The 20,353-nt window shown below is 44.6% G+C and overlaps 1 protein-coding gene across 1 annotated transcript in view; it reads right to left on the bottom strand.

Annotated features, from left to right (window-relative positions):
• Maml2 (mastermind like transcriptional coactivator 2) overlaps positions 1-16,344 on the bottom strand; it is a 330,933-nt gene extending 314,589 nt beyond the window's left edge. Inside the window, exon 1 of the mRNA XM_013346103.2 lies at positions 14,605-16,344. Within this exon, the coding sequence (XP_013201557.2) occupies positions 14,605-15,105 (501 nt within the window). The 5' untranslated portion in view covers positions 15,106-16,344. The remainder of the gene's footprint in view (positions 1-14,604) is intronic.
• Positions 16,345-20,353: the final 4,009 nt, after the last annotated feature.

Below are 20,353 nucleotides of genomic sequence, written 5' to 3'. Positions count from 1 at the left end.
CCTTCCTTCCTTCCTTCCTTCCTTCCTCCCTTCCTCCCTCCCTCCCTCCCTTCCTTCCTTTCTTCTTCCCTTCCTCCTTCCCTCCCTCTGTTTCTTCCTTGCTCCTGCCCTTCCTTCCTTTTCCTTTTCAATGCTGAAGATGAAACCCAGTTCCTTAACATTGGACAGAGACTCTGTTAGTGAGCAACGTCCTGCCCAATATTTCCACATCTAAGGCGGAATGGTATTCTTTAGCACAGCATTTCCTCCTCAGTCCTTGACCCCAGTGACTTGGGATTAAAAGCGCAATAGCACTAAGGTACCAAGGCATCAAGACCAGCATTTGACTCACACAGGTGAAAGCAGCACTCAGGCTGGGCCAGGATGCCTGATGGATGGACACACGGCCAGAGCTGAGCTGCTGTGCAAAAGGAGACCTTGGAACTCTAGGATAGGTGTTTTCTTGTGGCTCTACTTTCCAGAGTGTTTCCAAGATTTGCTTTCCTTTAATTGACCCATATCTGTCTTCAAACAGCTACTTCAGCTAAGGAAGAAAATTCTGTGCACTCTAACATTATGTTTGCCATGTCCCTTGGTTGGATTACTTCAATTCTTTCTCTTATAAAGTAAGTTGTGTCCAATGAGATGTTTGGTCTGAGGTCCCAACATGTAATAAGTATTAAACACCTACACATTTACCCTTTTACTTACACCAACACTATCCTCTCATAAGAGACAAGAGTAGAGTTTGAACCTGAAAAAATTTTAAGACATTATCTACCCTCTGAATCTTTCAATCAGATCTTTCTCTCTCTCCTCTCTCTCTCTCTCTCTCTCTCTCTCTCTCTCTCTCTCTCTCTCTCTCTCTCTTTCTATCTCTCGTGTGTGTGTGTCAGGTACATCTATGTTAAATGCATAATTAAATACGTGGGACCTTGTATAACCTCTGCTCCTCCTCTTCCTCTCCCATTTCTGAGAGCCACATATGATAACTATAGGCTAAAACCCAGCAATCCGGTTACTGATTCAACAGATATTTACTGCATAGTTTCAGGACTTTAAGGGCCTGGGATGCTTACTGCAAACAAGACTGCCATGGCCCCTGGTCTCAAGGAGTTTATAGTCCCATTGGGAAAAGAGAAGAGACACAGAAAGAAACTATGGGTTCAGATAGTTTCAGATAATGATAAAATAAATTCCTTGGTAAAAGTTATGAAGAAAATAAAAACTGTAAGAGGATATAGCACACAGGAGTTGAACAGAGATTAGCCATGTGTCTATGTTTTTGAGAGAGTCATTGAGGTCCTCCCAGGAAGTGATACTGGAGGTGACTTCTGTATGACAATAATAATTTAGCCAGGCAGAGTACTAAGGAGCGAGGTTCAACATGGGTGACTTGCCCAAGAGAACCATGATGGTGGAGGTCTGGTCAGCCGAGAGGATGGATTCCTATCACTCTGGCTATTATCACACAGTTCTTTCCTAGTTTCTATAAGTCAGCATACTTTTGTTTCTGCAGCAATTTCTTTCTTTCTTTCTTTCTTTCTTTCTTTCTTTCTTTTTTTTTTTTTTTGGTTTTTTTGAGACAGTGTTTCTCTGTAGCTTTTGGAACCTGTCCTCTCTTGTAGATCAGGCTGGCCTCGAACTCACAGAGATCCACCTGCCTCTGCCTCCTGAGTGCTGGGATTAAAGGCATGAACCACCACCACCCAGCAGCAATTTCTTTTAAATAGTTTTTGACTTGTTTGTTTTCATTTTTTTTCTGAAAATTGCTCACATAGCCAACTCGCGTCCACATACTAAAAACAATCGTTCTGAGCACAGTACGCCTGTGTGTGTATGTGAGTGTGTGTGTGTGTGTGTGTGTGTGCATGTATATCTGTGTGTGTGTGTGTGTGTGTTTGAGACTTCGGATGCATTTTTTCAGCAAAGGTATGACAGAATCTGTTGGAGAAAAAATGCAACTTAATATCCATTGCTTTAGGATTCAAGAGAGAAAAGGCCCATTGCACAGCATATAATACCAAAATATGTTCATCTAAAAATCTTAACAAAAGAAATTCCAGGCTATTTAGAAGCAACTGGGGAAAAAGTCGATATCTCCATGACTCCATCTTAACAGACAATGAAGCCCTTCAGTGAGCAGTATGACAACCACAACGCAAGGACGCTTTTCCATTCATGCGAGTTACATCTTGCTTTGTTAAGAAAATACACCCAGCTGACCTAGAGCCTCAGACATAATCTGAAGACCCCAAGATTTGGAGAGTTACAAAGATATTGAAGAGCTGTGTTCTAGCTGCTTCTGGGAGGTGGTGAGATGCGTGTTGAGAATTTCTCTCCATTTAATATTTGGGGGAAATGTTTACTTCGTTGGTGCATTGGAGCCGATCCTGCTTATTCTTCTTTCCATTTCTATTAAATCCCCAAACAGAGCTGAGTTCTCAGGGCTTAGGGCTGCCCTGGGGAAATAGGTGATTATGCTCTGCTTAGGGTTTTAGTGATAAGAAAAAAAAATTGCAGTGAGCTGAATCCCATCCCCCAAGCCAATTTCTCTGTGACTCTTTTCTAGTTCCCCTTTAAAGAGGAAACCTATTTTAAAGATGAAGTGGTGACAGGGATAAAATCCCATCCATCAATCTGCACTTTTCAATTGTTCTGTGTCTATGTGGGAGAGACAAACAGATGGGGGACCGATGTGTGCAGTTGAACACCCGTCAACTCCTGAGAAGGAATTACTTTTTGTTTTATATTCTTTGCTGCATGCTATCATGTCATGGTGGTACTCAATTTGGGAGCATCCCTTGCTCCAAAGAAATGCTACAAGTGTAGTTGGTGGGTGTGGAGTTGGATAATCAGGACTCTAGCTTGTAGCAAATTAAACAAAGCTCTGCTCCCTTTACCCTGTTTCTTATGCTGTCTACCCCTGCCCCCAGGTACTAATAAATGAATACTGCTGCCTTCTGCCCCTTCTGATATGACCATAACGTGTGACAAAAGCTACTTTAGACTCTCTTTACCAATACTTTTTTTAAAAAATCATACCCATCTTTATTAACTCTTTTTTTGTTATTTCTCAATAGTTTTATTTATGGAGATACTAATGTCTAAGAAATAAAAGCCACATATGGGAGCAGTATTAAAAAGTGTATCATAACAAAAAAGACTTCAGTGGTGACCCAAGCCACTCAACAGGTTCTTCTTGTTTTAAAATGATGATGATGATGATGATGATGATGATGATTGAAAGAAGAAAAAGAACAGGAGGAAAGTCAATACCAGTGCAATGAAGGATTAAGTTGCACAACAGCTAGCAAGCTGGTATCCAGGACCTCAGCACTGCTTCCTAGGCTAGACTCTTCCTGTTTCATTTATAAACACAGCCTGTAGGTCTACCATGATATCTCCCTCAACTCATTTGCTTATTCATGTGTTGTGAAGTTAAGAGAGGAACTAAAACGAGACACGCAGCGTAGGGCCATTTCCTACAGAAAAGCAAGTGAGAATTTATAAGAATGCGTTTAAAGGCGGAATCTGTTTCCTCGCTGTATGCCGTCCCAGCTCACAAAGTCTTCTGTGACCTCAAGGATCGAATGCAATTACGCCGGCCATACATACTTGCTATGCGCTCTGAGGCTCCCAAGGGCAGCACTATAGTACAAGGAGTGACATCTTTATGAGGTTAACCCTTTCTGTTTTAAGAGCAGACTCCTGAAGGCAGATGTGACCCCTGGAGCGTAACAAGAATGCTGGCAATCTGCTAGTAAAGAGGAACGAAAGGCTGTCATCCAGAAGTGGGAAAAATGCTCTTCCAAGGACAGTCACCTGGGGAAGGCTGGGGGGAATTTGGACACACATGAGGAAAAAAGCGGGGTGTCAAAGAAGGGAGGTTAATAGAGAAAATGAAAAGCAGGGAAATCAGTGTCTGTTGGTCTGTGCCAGGAGCTTGAAAACTGTGTGTTGCCTCCTCAAGTACTGTCTAGTTTAACCCCACAACCTTTGGAGGGATGGACAATTATCGTAAGTAATGTGTCCTCAGGAACATGACTGAAGCCAGCAGTCATTGCCGTTCATTGCTTCCCAGCACAGATTTCAGCCAACTTTAGCGACATTATAAACCACCTCAAACTTAGTGGCCCAGTACAGCCAAGCAGAATTTCTCATGGTTCTGCATGGTGGTTATGCTGGGTGGTTTTCCAGCAGGTTATGCTGAGATGGAGGTGGGGTTGGTCACATGAGGACAGTGGAGCCATTTGCAGGAGGGGTCCTTTGGTTTCTCTGCTTGTGGATATCCCGCTTCCAGGCAGGTCCAGTTGTGTGGGTCTGGAACCCAAGAGGACTGCCTGGAGGACATCCTCGGGTGTAGCCTGATGCTAGTCTTATCACATATAATTAGTTAAAAAACGTCAGGAGGCCACATAAGATCTAAAGGAGGAAACAACAGCCATTCTTTTCATGAGTTGGAACGTACTATTTGAAAGGGCTATTTGATGGTGAAGAGGTTGAATGACCATTTAAAAACTAAAGAAAGAGTCTAATACCCGTGCTCATCCTACAACACAATCTTAATGTTCATGTGAAAGTCCTCCTATTACCGTTCCCATAGGCTTACAAAGTTATCTTGATAAATGACACTTTGGGTAGCCTCGAACAGATGTGAAAATCCCTGTGCACTTCCCCTAGCTCTAATGTTGTTGTTTGTTTGTTTTGTGTCTTAATGAGCTTTAATTTCTTCATCTATGAAAAGAGAGTTTTGTCTGTTTTCTCTCTGCAGGCTCATACAGGTCTATAAATTGTGGAAGCGTGGCCTATTTTTAGAGCAGCATAAACTAGCTCTCTAGGGGGACAGGCAGGATGGAAATGAGATAAAGCGGGAAGGAGATGGCTTCTGTTTATGACACACTCCCTCCCATGCTGAGAGCACAGGATTTAGAGGATGGGGTAAGGAAACTCCTTCCCATGTGAACATGTAATCCTGAATAATCTGGCTGCCACTCTAGCCATTTTCATTTATTATATGTTAAGCAGCGTACGACAGCCTTATAGCAGGGATTACAGTGCGCGTCTGCTCTGAGGGCCTCTGGATCTAGTTAGACAAAACAACTGCCCTGCACTACACTCACACGCGAACTAAGAAGATGGCGAGTGAAAAGGCTCCCCAGCCAGTGTGCTCCTGCGGGAAATGCTTGGCTGGGGCTCTCTCAGAAAGATATTGTTGCCTGGCCTATGGAAGATCAGGTTCCCAAGGAGAAGACCAATGTTTAATTTAGCACAAAGACAGCTCAGACTTTCTCTCTGGGGGACGGAGCTTGCAAACAGATCCACATGCAGAGAATCTAAGCCAGCAAAGGAAGCACTCTTTGGTACAATGCTGGGGATTTCGACCCAAACTTTACTAAGCTGTCGCTTCTGTTGCTTTGTTGGGAGGGCTGCTGCTCATGTCTGCATTTTGGGCATTCCCCATGCTGCTGTAAGACAACTGCATGCATAACAGCAGCAGCAGCAGCCTTGCTGTCTCGGCGCTACACGGCGCAGTGTGGCAATTAGAAAGCAGAGCATAGCTGGTTTAACACTGAGGTGAACTGTGGCCATAATAAAACAATTGTTCTCTCAGCTGCTCATCCAAAGAACACTTTAATTGTTATATGATCTGGATTCTAGAGAGCCCCAGAAAGGAACAAGTTATACCTAAGTATAACAATCATCACCCCAAAGACCCATGCATATATACTGATCCGGCAAAGCCCTACTCCCTTAATCCTACTTGGGTAACATGACTTTGAGATAATACTCTATGTTTCCTGGTGTCTGTTAGAAGACTGTTGCTTTAACTTCATGTGAGTCTGGATGGGTGTGTGCTTGTGAGGGTGCACACGAATGTGTGCAGGTTACGTGTGTGTGGAGATGAGCCTCTGGTGTAATTCCTCAGAAGCCATCTATCTTGTTTCCCGCTGGAGCTCACCAAGTGAGCTGGAGAGCTGGTCAGCGAATCCTTGGGATTCTCCTGTCTCTACACCCTCAGCATGAGAACTGCAAGTGTGAGCCACCACCCTGGGCTTTTCATGTGAGTGCTGGGCCTTAACCCAGGTCTTCACATTGTGCAGTGAGCACCTAATCAACCGAGCCATCTCCCCAGCCTTGGCTTTTTTTTTTTTAAATTAGCTTTCTGCTCAAACCCATCAGGAGTTCCTGAAAGTAGTGCTGAAGACCAAGGCCTTCAATGCCCTGGGCTCTCCATGGTGGGAGCTATTGGTGTGCTGGGTAAGGTCCACTAATGCAACTTAGTCGTGTTCCTGGCAGAAGAGACCTTTGAAAGCAACAGTGTCAATGGTTCTGTATCCCGTAGGAAGCTGTCAGAATGACTCAGGAAAAAGTCTAAAAATGAGACTAAAAGAAAAGAAAACTCACATGAGTTTGATGTTACATTTTGTAAGACTCATTATCTTTGAGATAGAGAACTGGAATCTCAAATGACAGGAACAAACAGATCAAGAAACACAATTTTGACAGTATTCTTTGAGTTAGAACCTATGTCGAGGGTACCACAAGAGCATGAGAACAAGGTTTGTAGAATCAACTAAGCAGGGCTCACAGGGGCTCTCAGAGACGGAAGGACTAAACACGAAGTCTGCATGGGTCAGAGCTAGGTTCTCCGCAGACACAGTAAGGTTGGTAGCTTGGTTCTCTTGTGGGACTCCTAACAGTGGGAGTGGAGGTGTCTCTTTTGCCTGCACTTGGGACTCTGTTGTCCTGCTGGGTTGACTCGGCCAGCCTTGATATGAGGGCTTTTGTCCAGTCCTATTGTGACTTGTGATGCTGTGTTCAGTTGATAATCCTGGGGGCTTGCTTTTTTTTTTTTTAAAAAAAAAAAAAAGGGAAACAGGAGGACCAGCGGATCTGGGGCAAAGAGGAGGTGCTGGGAAGAGTGGTGGGAGGGGAAACTACAGTTAGGATGTAATATATGAGAGAAAAACAAAAAAATTCAAAGAAGATAGATTAGATAGATAGATAGATAGATAGATAGATAGATTCATAGATAGAGTCATAGATAGATAGATTTATAGATAGATAGATTCATAGATAGATAGATAGATGATAGATTCATAGATAGATTCATAGATTCATAGATAGTCATAGATAGATATATTCATAGATAGATTCATAGATAGATAGATTCATAGATAGATAGATTCATAGATGATAGATAGATAGATAGATAGATAGATAGATAGATACATAGATGATAGATTCATAGATAGATTCATAGATTCATAGATAGAGTCATAGATAGATAGATTCATAGATAGATTCATAGATAGATAGATTCATAGATAGATAGATGATAGATTCATAGATAGATTCATAGATAGATAGATAGATAGATAGATAGATAGATAGATAGATAGATAGATAGATAGATAAGCAAACATGATTCTTGCACAAGTATCATCCACCAAAGAAAAGAGCAGGGACCATTCTTTTCTTTGTTATTTCTCTCCAAGGAAACTCTGTTTTAGCTAAGAACTGCCAATAGATAAAAATTGAGTTAATTGTTGAGGCTAGTCCCTTCAAAGAATTCAACACCTTGGTAGATAATTTAAATAACTCACTTACTAAGCACACATTCCACAGGTAGGGTGAAGGTTCAGAATGCATTCAAGAAGTCCACAGTCATGAAGGTAATCCAGTCAGGTTCCAGACTGGATTTGTTGATAGGATAGGAAGACATATTGTTTCATCTTGTTCTCAACAGCTCAACAAGGATACTCTACCGAGATGTAAATGGGTCCCAGAAGATAGCAAACTAAATCATGGAGGAAAGTTAAATAATGTAGAACCCTGCACTAACTCTTCTCAGTAAACATTGATGAGAAAAGCCACGCCTTGCAATGAATGTCTAATGTACTTCCAGACAGGGAAACTCAGGCTAGGTCGTTCAAGCATGTCATTTCTCACGTAAGTAATAATAACTATAGTTCACTGAGCATCTACACGGTGCTAGGTATTTGGTTCATTTAGTGAAAAACTGTAGGAAATTAGTTCTACCACCATCATTTCTAAGGAAACAGAGGCGGGGGAATTTAAGTGACTTCACCAGGAAGACACAGTTATTACATGGTTGAGTGCTGACTTAAACCTGGTCGTTTATCCCAGATCCCAGGGATAAAAAGTCTTACCCCTTTTAATTGCTCTGCTAACTTACCTCCTTTGGTAATCCAGTTTCAACATTTGATTTCCATCCATGCACCTCTAATAAGCTCTAAGGGGGAAAAGACGGTCCCAAATTGATCATTTATGTAAGCCTAGCAATATGCACACTCAGAATACTGAATCATTGCCTCAAACTCTAAAAACCACCAGGCCCACATTCTGATGTATGATTTCTAAACCTGTGCTCAAACCATGAAGAACCACGAAGTGTGGCATGTGTGAGTACTGAGACTGCCTCATTTTCACAGCTGCTCCTTCAGTGTCTTGACTGGTTGTGCTGGGCTCTGGCCTTCTTGAGTCCTTACAGTATATGTAAACTTTTCTCTTCAAGTCATGATTGTTTCCATTGGCCCCTTACGGACAGGCAGAAATGTCAAAGATGGTAGAAGGACAGAACATTAGCTGTGAGTAGCTCACATAGCACAGCCTTCTGACGTGAAGCAGAGAGAGGGGATGGGGGAGTGTGAGAAGATATGGAGGGGGTTGTTGGTGGTGGTAGTGGTGGCTTTCTTCTGTATTCTGGAGGTCACTAGTTTCTGTTGAACTCTAAGGTACCTAAAGGTCAGTTGCCTATCTGTATTAGAAACAAGCACATTTCAAATATTATCCATAACCAGAGTGTTCTGTAAAGTTTTTCTCATGCTTCTTTTAAAGGACAAGACATTTCCAAACCAGGGTGCAGGACAACTCAGATGCTCAAGGAATTCTGCTCACCGAGAGAGCTCATTACATCAACAGGGCAAACCTTGCTTGCAACTGGAGGCAAGAAGTCTGGACGGGGGTGGAGCTATAGCTCAATTCCTTTCAGTTTCTCTTCCCTTTCTAGCCAGTGTGCTTCTAAAGCCCTCTGCTCTCAGCACCAAAGGCCATGTCATGCTGTATATAACTCACCATGAATGGGGAAGCGTGTAAACAACAAAACACTGAGCAGCCTTGGGAACTCGAAGTGCCCTGAGAAGAGGCTGCTGGAGGGAGGGGCAATACTTGTCTTCAAGTATATGAAGGATTACTATTGCTTCATAGCTCTGGGCTCCTCTGCTTTTTCCTGGCTCCCTATTTGACCTGGGCTTTTGATTTGCTTTTGTGAGAATGCCAGCATTTTAAGAATGCGTCTGAACCTAACCCTGCATTTCCACCTCGCTGCTTACCCCACCATACTATTCTCTGTTCTATCCCTAAACCTTTAACTTCCACACGTGTGCCTGCAGGCCACACCCTCACCTCACCCTTAGTGTCTTCGCCCCTTTCAGGCCTGAGGTGATCCATATTCTTTATAAGATTTTCCCTGCCTAGATTCGAATCTCTTTCTCCCCACTAACAGTACTCTGGTTTCATTTACGTATTGTGCTCGGTACCATGCTGTTTTGTTTAATACTGTATTTACTGGCCTGGAACGCTCTATGCAAACCAAGCTAGCCTTGAACTCACAGAAACCTGCAGGCCTCTGCTTCTGCCTGGTCTGTTTTTTTGTTGGTCTTTCAAGAGAAAGTTTCACACTGTTTCATATTCAGCCTAGACTAGAACTTATTATGTAGCTCAGGTTGGCTTCAAACTCATAACCCTCCTGCCTTTGCCTCTGGGTGCTGGAATTACAAGCATGAGCTATCATGCCCATCTTAGTATTAGTTTCCTTGTTTCTAACACAGGACAAACATCACCCATCCGACCTGGTTTGGTGGGTGTGGTGTAAACATGGGAAGAGCTCCCTGGGGACTTTGAGTCTTTATAGAAATTTGCTTCCCTCTCCCTTTAACTTTCTGTGTCAGTTTTAGGCCATCCTGAAGGCTAGGAACTTCTACTGTTATTTCGCTGTGCAGGGGGTGATTTCTCCATTGGACTGTGGGCAGCACGGGCTATGTTTGTAGCATATCACATCTCCTTTATTCTCCCACAGAGCTTGCTGGAGTCTGAAGGAAATTAGCATGAAAATGGAGGAGGAATTGAGAGTTGTTTTCATTAAACATGGATGGCCTTGTCTGCGGATGTTGAACACAGGCAAGGGGCTGGCATAAGGAGGGGGGAGTCCATAGAAACTGCCCAGAAAGGCTTGGTCTGCACACATAGAGCAAAACTGGGTGGTTATTTCTTAATTTTCAAATTTGCTACTAGGTTTTTTTTTTTTCTTAAATGAAATAACAGTGCTAAGAATCAAAGTAAACAATACAATTTAGAAAACAACCAGTCATTGTCGCACCACTAGTGATATTTAATCGCCGTGTCTAAGAATATCTGAAAGCCCCCGGTTAATGCCATAGTGATTAAAACTGAGTAGACGTAGAGGGAAGCCATAGACAGTAAAGTTTAAGATTGAAAAATGTTGATGAATAGTACTTAATAACAACATTATTTCAAAGAAAGCAAATAATTCCTACAGAAAGCACAGAGCACCCGCATGTGTGTGACCTCACCCTGTCACCAGTGCAAGCTTCCTGACAACGTTTGCAAGTGCAGCGAACCCTCCACTGGAACCTTTGCCTTACACTTCTTTGATTGAGGTGGAAAGGCCCTGGGGAGCTGAGAATTCTGCTTTATTACTTTGTTCTGGAGAAGCAAAATAAAATAGGTCTACTTGTAAGGAGATGATTGCAGCATAAATAAATAATGTAAGCAGTCTTCTCCGAGTCCCTGAGAGGAGATTTGTCATGTAGACATCCAGTCTCAGACTTCCAGACCTGCCCGCCACGCCTTGGGCAGCTCTCACATTCGGAGCTGGTTAATCGGAAACTCAGAAAACGCCTGGGAACTTGGTGATCATTTAACTGGTTTGGCTTTCTGAAAGTAAGAACTGGCATTTTAGAATACTGTTGGCAAAATATTTAACTTTCCCATATCATTTGTGTAAACAACTTTTCTAATGCCCCTTAGACACTCTGGGGACACACCTTGCCAAGGCTTATAGGGCCAGTGCAGATGTATAAAGGATACTTTTGAAGGACACATAAGACTTCACATCATAGCCCACTTTGAGTAGTGTTCTCTAGGACTTTGGAGATACTTAAATATACAGCTATTTTGGTTTTATCTTGACAGCCCTGAGTTTGCAAGCCCAATCCCTCTGTTTACAATACAAGCTATTTTACCACTTAAAAAAGACAAGTGAAAGCTGAGTGGATCTCTCTAAAGCGCAGAGGAGCCAGTATTCCCCCTTGATGCTAGGAGCTGAGCAACAGCATGGTGGAGCTTCTGTCTTCTTTCCCTTCTCCCCCAAACACTCACTAATGACAGTGCTTTCCCGCAGGAACTGATCTCTGCTTGACAGATGAGTGCTCAGTGCCTTGTTCCCAGCCACCCAACAGGCTGGCGATCAAGCAGGCCCCAAACCAAGACAAGCTCTGGGTCTCATCTGTGTTCATCCCTCCACGGCACATTAGAGAGAAGGTAATGTCTGAGACTGAAGACGGCCTGGTACCAGTTATCTACCTAAATGGTCTGTGGTACAGGAAGAGAGCGTGTCTCACACAAGCGGGAAAAAAAAATAATTTTCACGTCTGTGCCAACCGAACGGCTCCATGCACCAGCGGTTGTTGAGTTTTTACAGCTCATTCAAAGAGTCAAACATACGATAGCAGAAAATGAGTTAGCGGCTAAAGGTCAGTTTCCTTAGAATCCTACAACCTCAACCTTTCGGTGAGGCCTTGGGTTCGCAGTCTCTGCAGAAGTGGGGCTTCCCCTGAACTGGAGCTAAATGAAGAAACAGGCTGAGTAAGGACAGCAGAATTAGGCTCTCAAGTGGACAGAATTAGAACTGACTTAGAGGTTATTCTCGCATTGTTCTTCAAACTCAAGCTATTAAAGAGCCCAGGCAGTATATAGTCTTTGCCATAGAACATCCCTCACAGACAACGTTATCCCACAGAACAGAAAGCATCTGTTCACCGTCATTTGGCAGGTAGTACCGACGATGCCCAAGGCATTGGCGCATGTCACATGCTGGTTACGGAACTTCACCAAGACGCATGCACATATTTGATTTCAGATGATCAATACTTTTCCTTCCTCCAAAGGGCATTTGTGGTCACTTAAAGCACACAAATAAACATCAGAGTGTTACACTCAACACATCTAGACTACAGAAATCTGCCTGCGGACATAGACAATCAAACTAAGGAAAAATTCTGACATGCATTCTTAGCAGAAGCCCTCTAAAATTTTAACATTGTCTCTGAACACAAGAGATGCCCAAGCCAAGGGAGATCTCTAGATGAGACTCCTGAATGTCCAGGCCTCTCCCCATCCAGTGACAGCAGCTTCCTACAGAATTTGCCTCAAAGACCCAAGTAACATTAGAAGGAACAAAGCACCAAATTTAGACGCTAAAACAGAGGGAATTCCCAATAACTGAAAGAGTATCAGAGCAGCCACTCTCTGGAGAAGTGAGCATGCGGACTGAGCACTGCCTTTCTCTCCTAACTCACACCAAACCCCTGGGCTTCATCCTCACGCTCACAGAGGGTGTTCCAGCCAGGGGCTATTTTAGGAGGTGGTTGGTGGGCGGGAGAGAGAAAAGAGAGTCCCCGAGAAAGGGGCGGCAGAGCAAACACCTTCAGCTTTTGCAGCTGCAGACAGTTTAGTAGAGACAGGCCAGGCACCATTGCCTGCCTTGGCCTACATCTGAGGCAATGCCACCTAAAGTTGGTTTCATTTTGTGTCCTGTGACACTCCAGCAAAAGGGAACCACATCAACTTCCCTCCCAAATGGACAGAAGCAAAACCAAAGAGGGCTGCAGGGGACATGTTGCCTGCCTTGCTGAGGCTGGGAGGGAGCGTCACAGGACAAGCCTGCCCTGTGGGCTTCTCTCTAGGCTTGGCACCCAGAGCGGGGATCAGTCTTTCCCTCTGGGGCTGGCCTGGGTGCCTCACTCTCAGGATCACCCCAGAAGCACTTGCCAGGAGACTCTGAAGCACACAAAGCCGCATTATTGGGAGGCTTGCAGACAGATTATAAATTTACTGGGGACAATCAAGGCATTTAGTTACTTTTGGCCACAGATGCTGGTGACACGCACATGCACACAAACCTCTTCTTTCCCCCAGGGATCTCTCTTTCAGGAGACAAACTTCCTTTCGCTGGGAATTTCAGGGAGAAGTGGGGTTGGAACAGGTGGAATAGAGAGGAATATAGGCCTGGAAAGTCCGATATAAACTGAATAATTTCATTCAAGGATAAAGCACAGGCCAGAGTAACTATGGGTAGCTAGCTTTCATTTGGACCTGGTGGGGGGTGGCGGGCAGAATCACAGCTCTAAGCAGACCAAGAAAAATGTGTGCCCTGTACGGGAAGAGCAGTGTCTCAGTCCCCAGAGTTTTCCAGGAACCATGGGAATCACCACAGATGAAGAGCAGGGGGCCAGCAGCCAGGAAGAAGTAGCAACAGGCCCCCTCCTCCCTCAGGAGTTCCTAAGCACCAGCCTTCCTTAGGGTTTTCTGGGGCTCCCATGGCTGCTTCCCACCTCTGCCTTCCATCAGGCTGGTTTTAGGCTATGGTTGTCCCTCCAGTCACAGGGCTTCAGGGGCCCAGTGGGAGGAGCCTGCGGGGTACAGGACTGGGTTCCAACTTTGACTGCAAGACTAATGGCAGAGCAGTTTGGGGGAAGCCAGAATACCACAGGCAGTGGGTCACCTGACCAAGACTGACAACAGAGAACCAATGACTCAAGGCTTTTCCCTCTGGGTGGGGTGTCACTGTGCCTCTGAGGAAGCACTTCCAGGCAGAAAATTACTCAGGCTCCCGGACCCAACTGTGTCGTCACCAGGAGGAACTGAGGACAAGGTGGTTCCTAGAACCATAGAAAAAAGCTCTCAGGGCCTTCTGGGAGTTCTGGGAGATAATGCTGCTTTATTGGGGGGTCCAGAAAAAAAAGACTGGATTGGGCCTGGGCTAGGGAGCCTACAAGGATCCTGGTAGTTCTCATACTGAGCATTCCTGCCTTCAGTAGTGTGTCTGAGAGTTCCCTCATGTCTCTTACTGTGGGGACACTCTGTGATGGGATGTCAGCTACAGACAGGGCCCTTCAGAGGGGATGAACGATGGGGCAAAGCGAACAGGTCAACTGAACTAAGTTAAGAATGTCTTGCTGGGCCTGACAAGAGCCAACATGCTAAGCCGGAGGGTTCTCGAGGGTTTCTCAGCTGTAAGTTCTACTTTCACAAACTGTGGACCCTTTGAGCCTCTGGAGAACCCAGGCTCTTACCTGGTAAGGGATACCCTTCAGTGTAGGACAATGACAATGAGCACCAGTGACTTTAACAGTAAGAGTTTATACAACCACACATGCACACCCTGCTGCCTTTGAGAGACTGATCTATTGGCCATCTTCATGGCCATTCATTCCCCATGATGCCAAGACAACCATCAGCTTCGCGAGAGGCCACAGGGCCAAAGCCACAATCATAGGAGAAAACCAGGTGCCTTACCGCAAGCAGGGCTGAGTTGCGCTGGTCCCCGGGGGTCGAAGCTGGTGGTTGCTGCTCTCTGTTTATCCCACCATTATCATTACTGGTCAGCCGGTGCTGCTGGTGGTGATGGTGGTAGTCTGGTGGAGGTGGTGGGGCTGTGGCTGCTGCCTGGGAGGCCACAGAAGGGGCAGCAGGGGGCGGTGCAGGGGCTGTGGTGCTGGCAGTTGTGGCTGTAGCCTTGGCATGTTTGTTAGCCTTCCTTGCCCCCTGGCCATGCTGGACCAGGCTGAGAAGCTGCATAGTGCTTTCCCTTTCTCGGTCTGAGCTCTCAGCTCTACCACGTTCATAGCGTCCTTCACAGCTTAGGTGGTGCTGTCGGCAGACAGCAATGCGAGCCCGCAGGCGTTCCACAATAGCACTGTGCACTCTAGGGGTGACTGAGCCCCCTCCAAGGAGCCCCGCCCCAGAAGCCCCCCCCAAACCTCCTGCGGGGGCCTGCGGGGGCGCTGTGTCCCCCATCTTGTTGGACACAATGATTACTGCTTCTGGGATGATGAGGTGCAAGAGTCTGGGGCTGAGTATCGCAGGCAAAGCTGGTTTCAGTGTTCAGGGCCACATGAATAAAGGTCTTCAGAGGGTGGGGAGATAGTGGAGGAGGTGTGGGGGAGGGGAGCGAGTAGCAAGAGGGTAGGGAGAAAGATTAGAAACCAATTGGAGAGGGGAAGTTAGAAACAAACCCTGATCAACTTACTCTAATTGCATTTGACAGCTCAGGAGAAGTTCGAGAGAGTTGTAGATCTTTTTCTCCCCCACCAGGCTGACAAGAGCCTCCAGGTACTTTGTAAACACAAAGTCTGGGGGATAGTTCAAGAATTCAGGGATCATCAAGAAAGAGACAGAAACGCATAGCCAAAGGAATCAAAAGGGTCATTAACCGAGGCCCGGCCTCCCCCTCACCAAGTTGCTTCAGAAAATTATTTATGGGGGTGTTTCTGCAGAGAAACACATTTCTAGCCTGGGCTCTGTAACCAGCAACCTTCACTTCTGCTCAGGTTAGAAAACAAACAACAGGGCTGTTTCCCGGGGCTTCGGAAGTCATGTTCGAAGTGTAGGAAATCAAGGCAGACTGTCTTGGTTTCTCCGTCCCTTTCTCTCCCTCCGGTGTCCTCCTGGGGGGCACGGTAGAATGTAGTCTTCTCCCCAAAGGAGACAGCTTTTCAGTCTTAACAACGTCTGTAATTGGACTTCAGGACCATGCTCTTTTCTTCAAACTAATCCAATCACCGGCAAAAATCCCGATTCCCTCTTAGGTTGCTTAGTTTTAAATGAAAGCACTCTGAAGTGGCTGGCTACTGAGAAAGCTCCTTCAACACGTTTCTTCCCCTTTCCCACTTACGTTTTTATCCCTCGCCCCCAAGTTCTATTCTAATACATTATCAAGAGAGACAAAGTCTTCCGAGAGTAATTTACAAACGATGGTCAAACTTACAAACTTCCAGCAAATTGCACCGAGTCATATCCAGCCACTTTTCTGTCCACTTTCGTACATTCCTTTCCCGGCCAGTGGCTCACAGGGTCTGGACTCCCATAGGCAATGTGGCTCTATCTCTTGTAATGCTTCGCTTTATAGATGGGGGGGAAAAGAAGAAAAAAGTAGCTTGTATTTTCCTTTCTCTTTCAGGTCTGTTCCGAGTGCTTTTCTGACACCGGCTCCCGCTCCTCGGACTCACGGCGAAACACAGGCTTTCATTGTGCTGCGATAGGAGAGGGAGAGAAAGGGAGAGAGAGAGAGAGAGACAGAGGGAGAGAGGGAGCCAGCAGGCTGCAGATGGGGGAGGAGGGCGGGAGCTCGGGCTCCCTGGTGGAAGGCTGGTGCTGCTGCTCCAGTGAGTAATCGCAGCCAGGCGCCGGGGAACGGAGTGCAGAGGCCTCCCAGCGGCTGAAGAGGCAAACCCTCCAGAACTGCACCTCTCTCTACAGCTCAGCCTCAGCCTGGGTGCCGCGGTGGGGGGAAGACGGGGGAAATTCCCCAGTCTCCTCGCAAGGGTTTGAGCAGCCCTCAATGCTGAAGAAAATTCCCAGCCAGGGAGTGTATTTTTCCCCTTCCAGGCCCGCAGCCCGCCCCCCTGAGGATATGATTTTCGGTTTTCAATAAGCTGTGAACGACACCACTGGGCACCTCAGCAAGAGCTGGGTGAGCACGGAGGAAAAGCTTATTACCACAGTGAGGAAGTTGGCGAGTGAGTGTTAGGAGATACAGGGAGGGGAGTCCACGGCTGTCTCCTAAAGAGACCCACTGGTGTGGGCCAGTGAGTTTGGGCAATGGGCTGGGAGGTGATGAACAAATCAGCAGAGATAAATAAACGTCGGGTGAGACTGATATTGCCAATACCCCCGGAAAGAAAAAAAAAGAGAGATCTTTTTCTTTGAAAATCACCGAATACAAGGTGTGTTGTCCATAGCTGTCGTGTTGGCACGTATAAAGGGCCACATGATTTCAAGAGCATTCATAACAAAACAAGGTTTTGTGGTTCCTTATGTTCCGATGGTGTGGTTCGTAAAATATCCGAGAAGCTTGGACAAATCTGTGTGCGCTTATCCATTCCAGAGAATAAACTAAAGTGGGCATGGTACTGCAGTCAGGACCAACAGAAGCACAAGTGCCGCAATTCACACGTCTTTTGGAGCTGAGGTCTCAGGACACGAGGTGGAGTCACTTTACAGACTCTGGAATCTCAGAAGTATGATCATGCTTCCAACGGGAGCTATGGGCGGAAGTGAATTAATGCTAGCGAGAATGACTTTACACACAGTTTCATCCCTCACAGGCTGGCCGACTGCAGCCCACTTTATTTTCACAGATTCAGGGATGTTAAGTTGGACATGTAGGTAGGCAGGCACAGTGACAAGACTGGGTAGGGTATATCTGAAATGCTTGGAATCCACAGATTTCAGTTCTTCTTCTTCTTCTTCTTCTTCTTCTTCTTCTTCTTCTTCTTCTTCTTCTTCTTCTTCTTCTTCTTCTTCTTCAATTTGGGGATATTGACTTAGACAAGTTGAATGTATCTCTAATCCCAGAAGTTCTTGAAATCTATCATGTTAGCTCTGTTTAAATAATTCCCTTCTATAGTATCCTAGGTTGGGTTTGAGTCAATGGCTTTCAGTCTATAAAGCCTCTGGCTTTTCTTGGGGACATAATACTTCTCCCTGTCTTCTTCAAGGCCAACTTCTCCACTCACAAGGAGAAATGAGAAACTATATCCATTAGAGATGAAAATTAGAAAGGGGGAGATTCCTGGCATCAGGAATCACCCTATCATAAAAAGTGGAGGGTTTTTGAACCTTGAATATATCATTTTTTAAAAGAGTGTTCAGGAGACAATGTCTTCTACTAACTTCTACATCTAAAATGCTATATTTAGCAGTCATAACCAATAAAAGAAAACTTATGTAGCATTTAAACTAAAAACACTCATTCAATAGCCTATGATAATATAGGTTTTAACAGTGTGATACCTTTGGCCAAATAAGCTACTCCTAGTAATATAAATTATAAATCAGAATAAATTTGCCAAACTGAGATAAAAATAATTGATATAAAATTGTCCTAGTTTTAGGGTATTGTGTGTTGTTTCAATACATGTATACACTGTGTAATAAACTCTGCCTTCTGGATTTTTTCTTTTGTGATATCTGAGTGCAGATGTACATGTGGTCTGAGGACAGCTTTGCAGAGTCAAGTTCTATCCTTCCCCCTTTACCTGAGGGATTGAACTCAGGTAATAAACTCGCATTGCAAGTGCCTTTAGCTGCTGAGCCATCTCTACAACCACCACCCCTTTGTAATTCTGACAGGAACATCAATTAAAAGGTTGGTAAGGAAGACTTCAACATTCCAGTATTTAGGCCACTCCTTTGGACTCTAGAGTCTAGAGTGTCTTTTTTATACATTAAAAAAAAAAAACTTCAATGTTTTGCCTGCCTGAATGTATGTGTACCACATTGTGCAGCACTTCACTGGCTTAGTACAGAAGAGGGTAGTAGATCCCCTGAAACTGGAGTTACAGATGGGTGTGAGCCACCACGTGGGTGCTGGGAACTGGACTGAGGTACTCTACAAGAGTAGTCAGTGTTCTGAACTGCTGAACCAACTCTTCAGTCCCCTTTTATACATATTTACTTCCATACATCTAGACATTTAATCTCTGGTGTCCATTTATCACTGACATCCTTCTTCTTATGCACATCATTTCTTCTTATTCAAGAGAAATCACATCTAAACTCCACACTTTACATATATCATTTCAATACACGAACATTCTTGGAGATACATATTATTCGCTTCATTCAGTTCCTCACTTAGAAGAGGATGGAAGACTTATCATGATGATTTGTTCCACATCAATAATTCAGGAGGTTAGACCAGGACTCTTTAGACCCAGGTTCTCTTAACAACAGCATTTGCCACCTTAGTAGAGAGTTTTAGTGACATTACAAGCAGGTCTAGCTCAAGGGATGCACTACTCCCCTTGTCCACTTTGGAGTCCAGGCAGGTCCTGTACCACCCAAAGAATGAATGAGGGATACACATGCCTTAATATGAGAACACACCAGTCAAGAAATTCAGTTAATTACACCAACTGTCATGAAAGAATTATTTCTTCCAGCCCCTTCATTCGCTCTGTCTTCTTGTTTGTTTCCTCATCCCCCTACGGCCTCTGTCCAGTCTTCTGAATTCTTTTGAGCATTTATTCTTTTGCCTTTTTCTCAGCATCTCTACTATCTAAAGCCACCAAACACTAAAGCAACTAAGACTATGGTGATAAGTGCTCCTAATCAAAAGGTTCAGTCATGTGAGAGGACCTAAGACTTAGAAGCTCATGTTATTGATAACTGTCATGTTATTGAATTAATACTGATAATAGTAATAAGAATACAATGTCATAATATAAGAAAAGTTAATTCTATTATTTCCCACACTATTCCTAAAGTTTGTTAGATTTTGTCCCCTCAATCCATACTAGGTCTCACTAAACATCTATTTTGTCAATTCTTTTGCTGTTAGCAGATACCTAATAGACTCTTAGAGGCTCCAGTCACTTCTTGGAGGAGTACATTTGGTTGCAATGACCTCACACGCCATAAAAACCACCTGCAAGCATTTTGATCATAATATGTTGTTGTATTTGGTAAAGTGCTTCAAATCAGCAATATGACCAACCTAGGAACTAGGTTGCCTCCTACCATAAGTCACCACTACTGTTAGTCCTTTTACTTTATAAGTAGTTGAGTGCTATGAAAATAATACAAACTTTAAACTGTCTCTCTTTCCAGGAGATTCAAACTTGTCACATGAAGAAGTGATTCTTTCCAGGTCATCATCGTCTTTCTTTTTCCTCTTCCTTCCTGTACACAAGTCACCCATGATTTTGACCCCTTGCCATACTCTATTAGTTTTCCTTGGGTTGTTCTCTGCTTCCCTTTGACACTGCACTTTCATCTTTATTTTTTAAGTATGACTTTATTTTTGTTCTCTGGAAGTGAGTTAAGTAGTAATTCTCCATGTGCCAGAGAAATACAAACAACAGTGGACATGTGATGGGAATGTCTGTTTCATCCCAGAAAACTGTTTTTCACTCGTCGACATGAGTCTCAGCATCCTTATACTTCCTGTATCAGCCTCAGCGACGCTGTACTTCCTGTATCAGCGTCAGCATCCCTGTACTTCCTGCATCAGCCTCAGCGTCCCTGTACTTCCTGTATCAGC

The sequence above is a fragment of the Microtus ochrogaster genome, chromosome 5 (assembly GCF_000317375.1).
Source record: "Microtus ochrogaster isolate Prairie Vole_2 chromosome 5, MicOch1.0, whole genome shotgun sequence".
In the NCBI taxonomy this organism is placed as follows: Eukaryota; Metazoa; Chordata; class Mammalia; order Rodentia; family Cricetidae; genus Microtus; species Microtus ochrogaster.
This window is presented reverse-complemented; position numbering and strand designations above follow the sequence as displayed.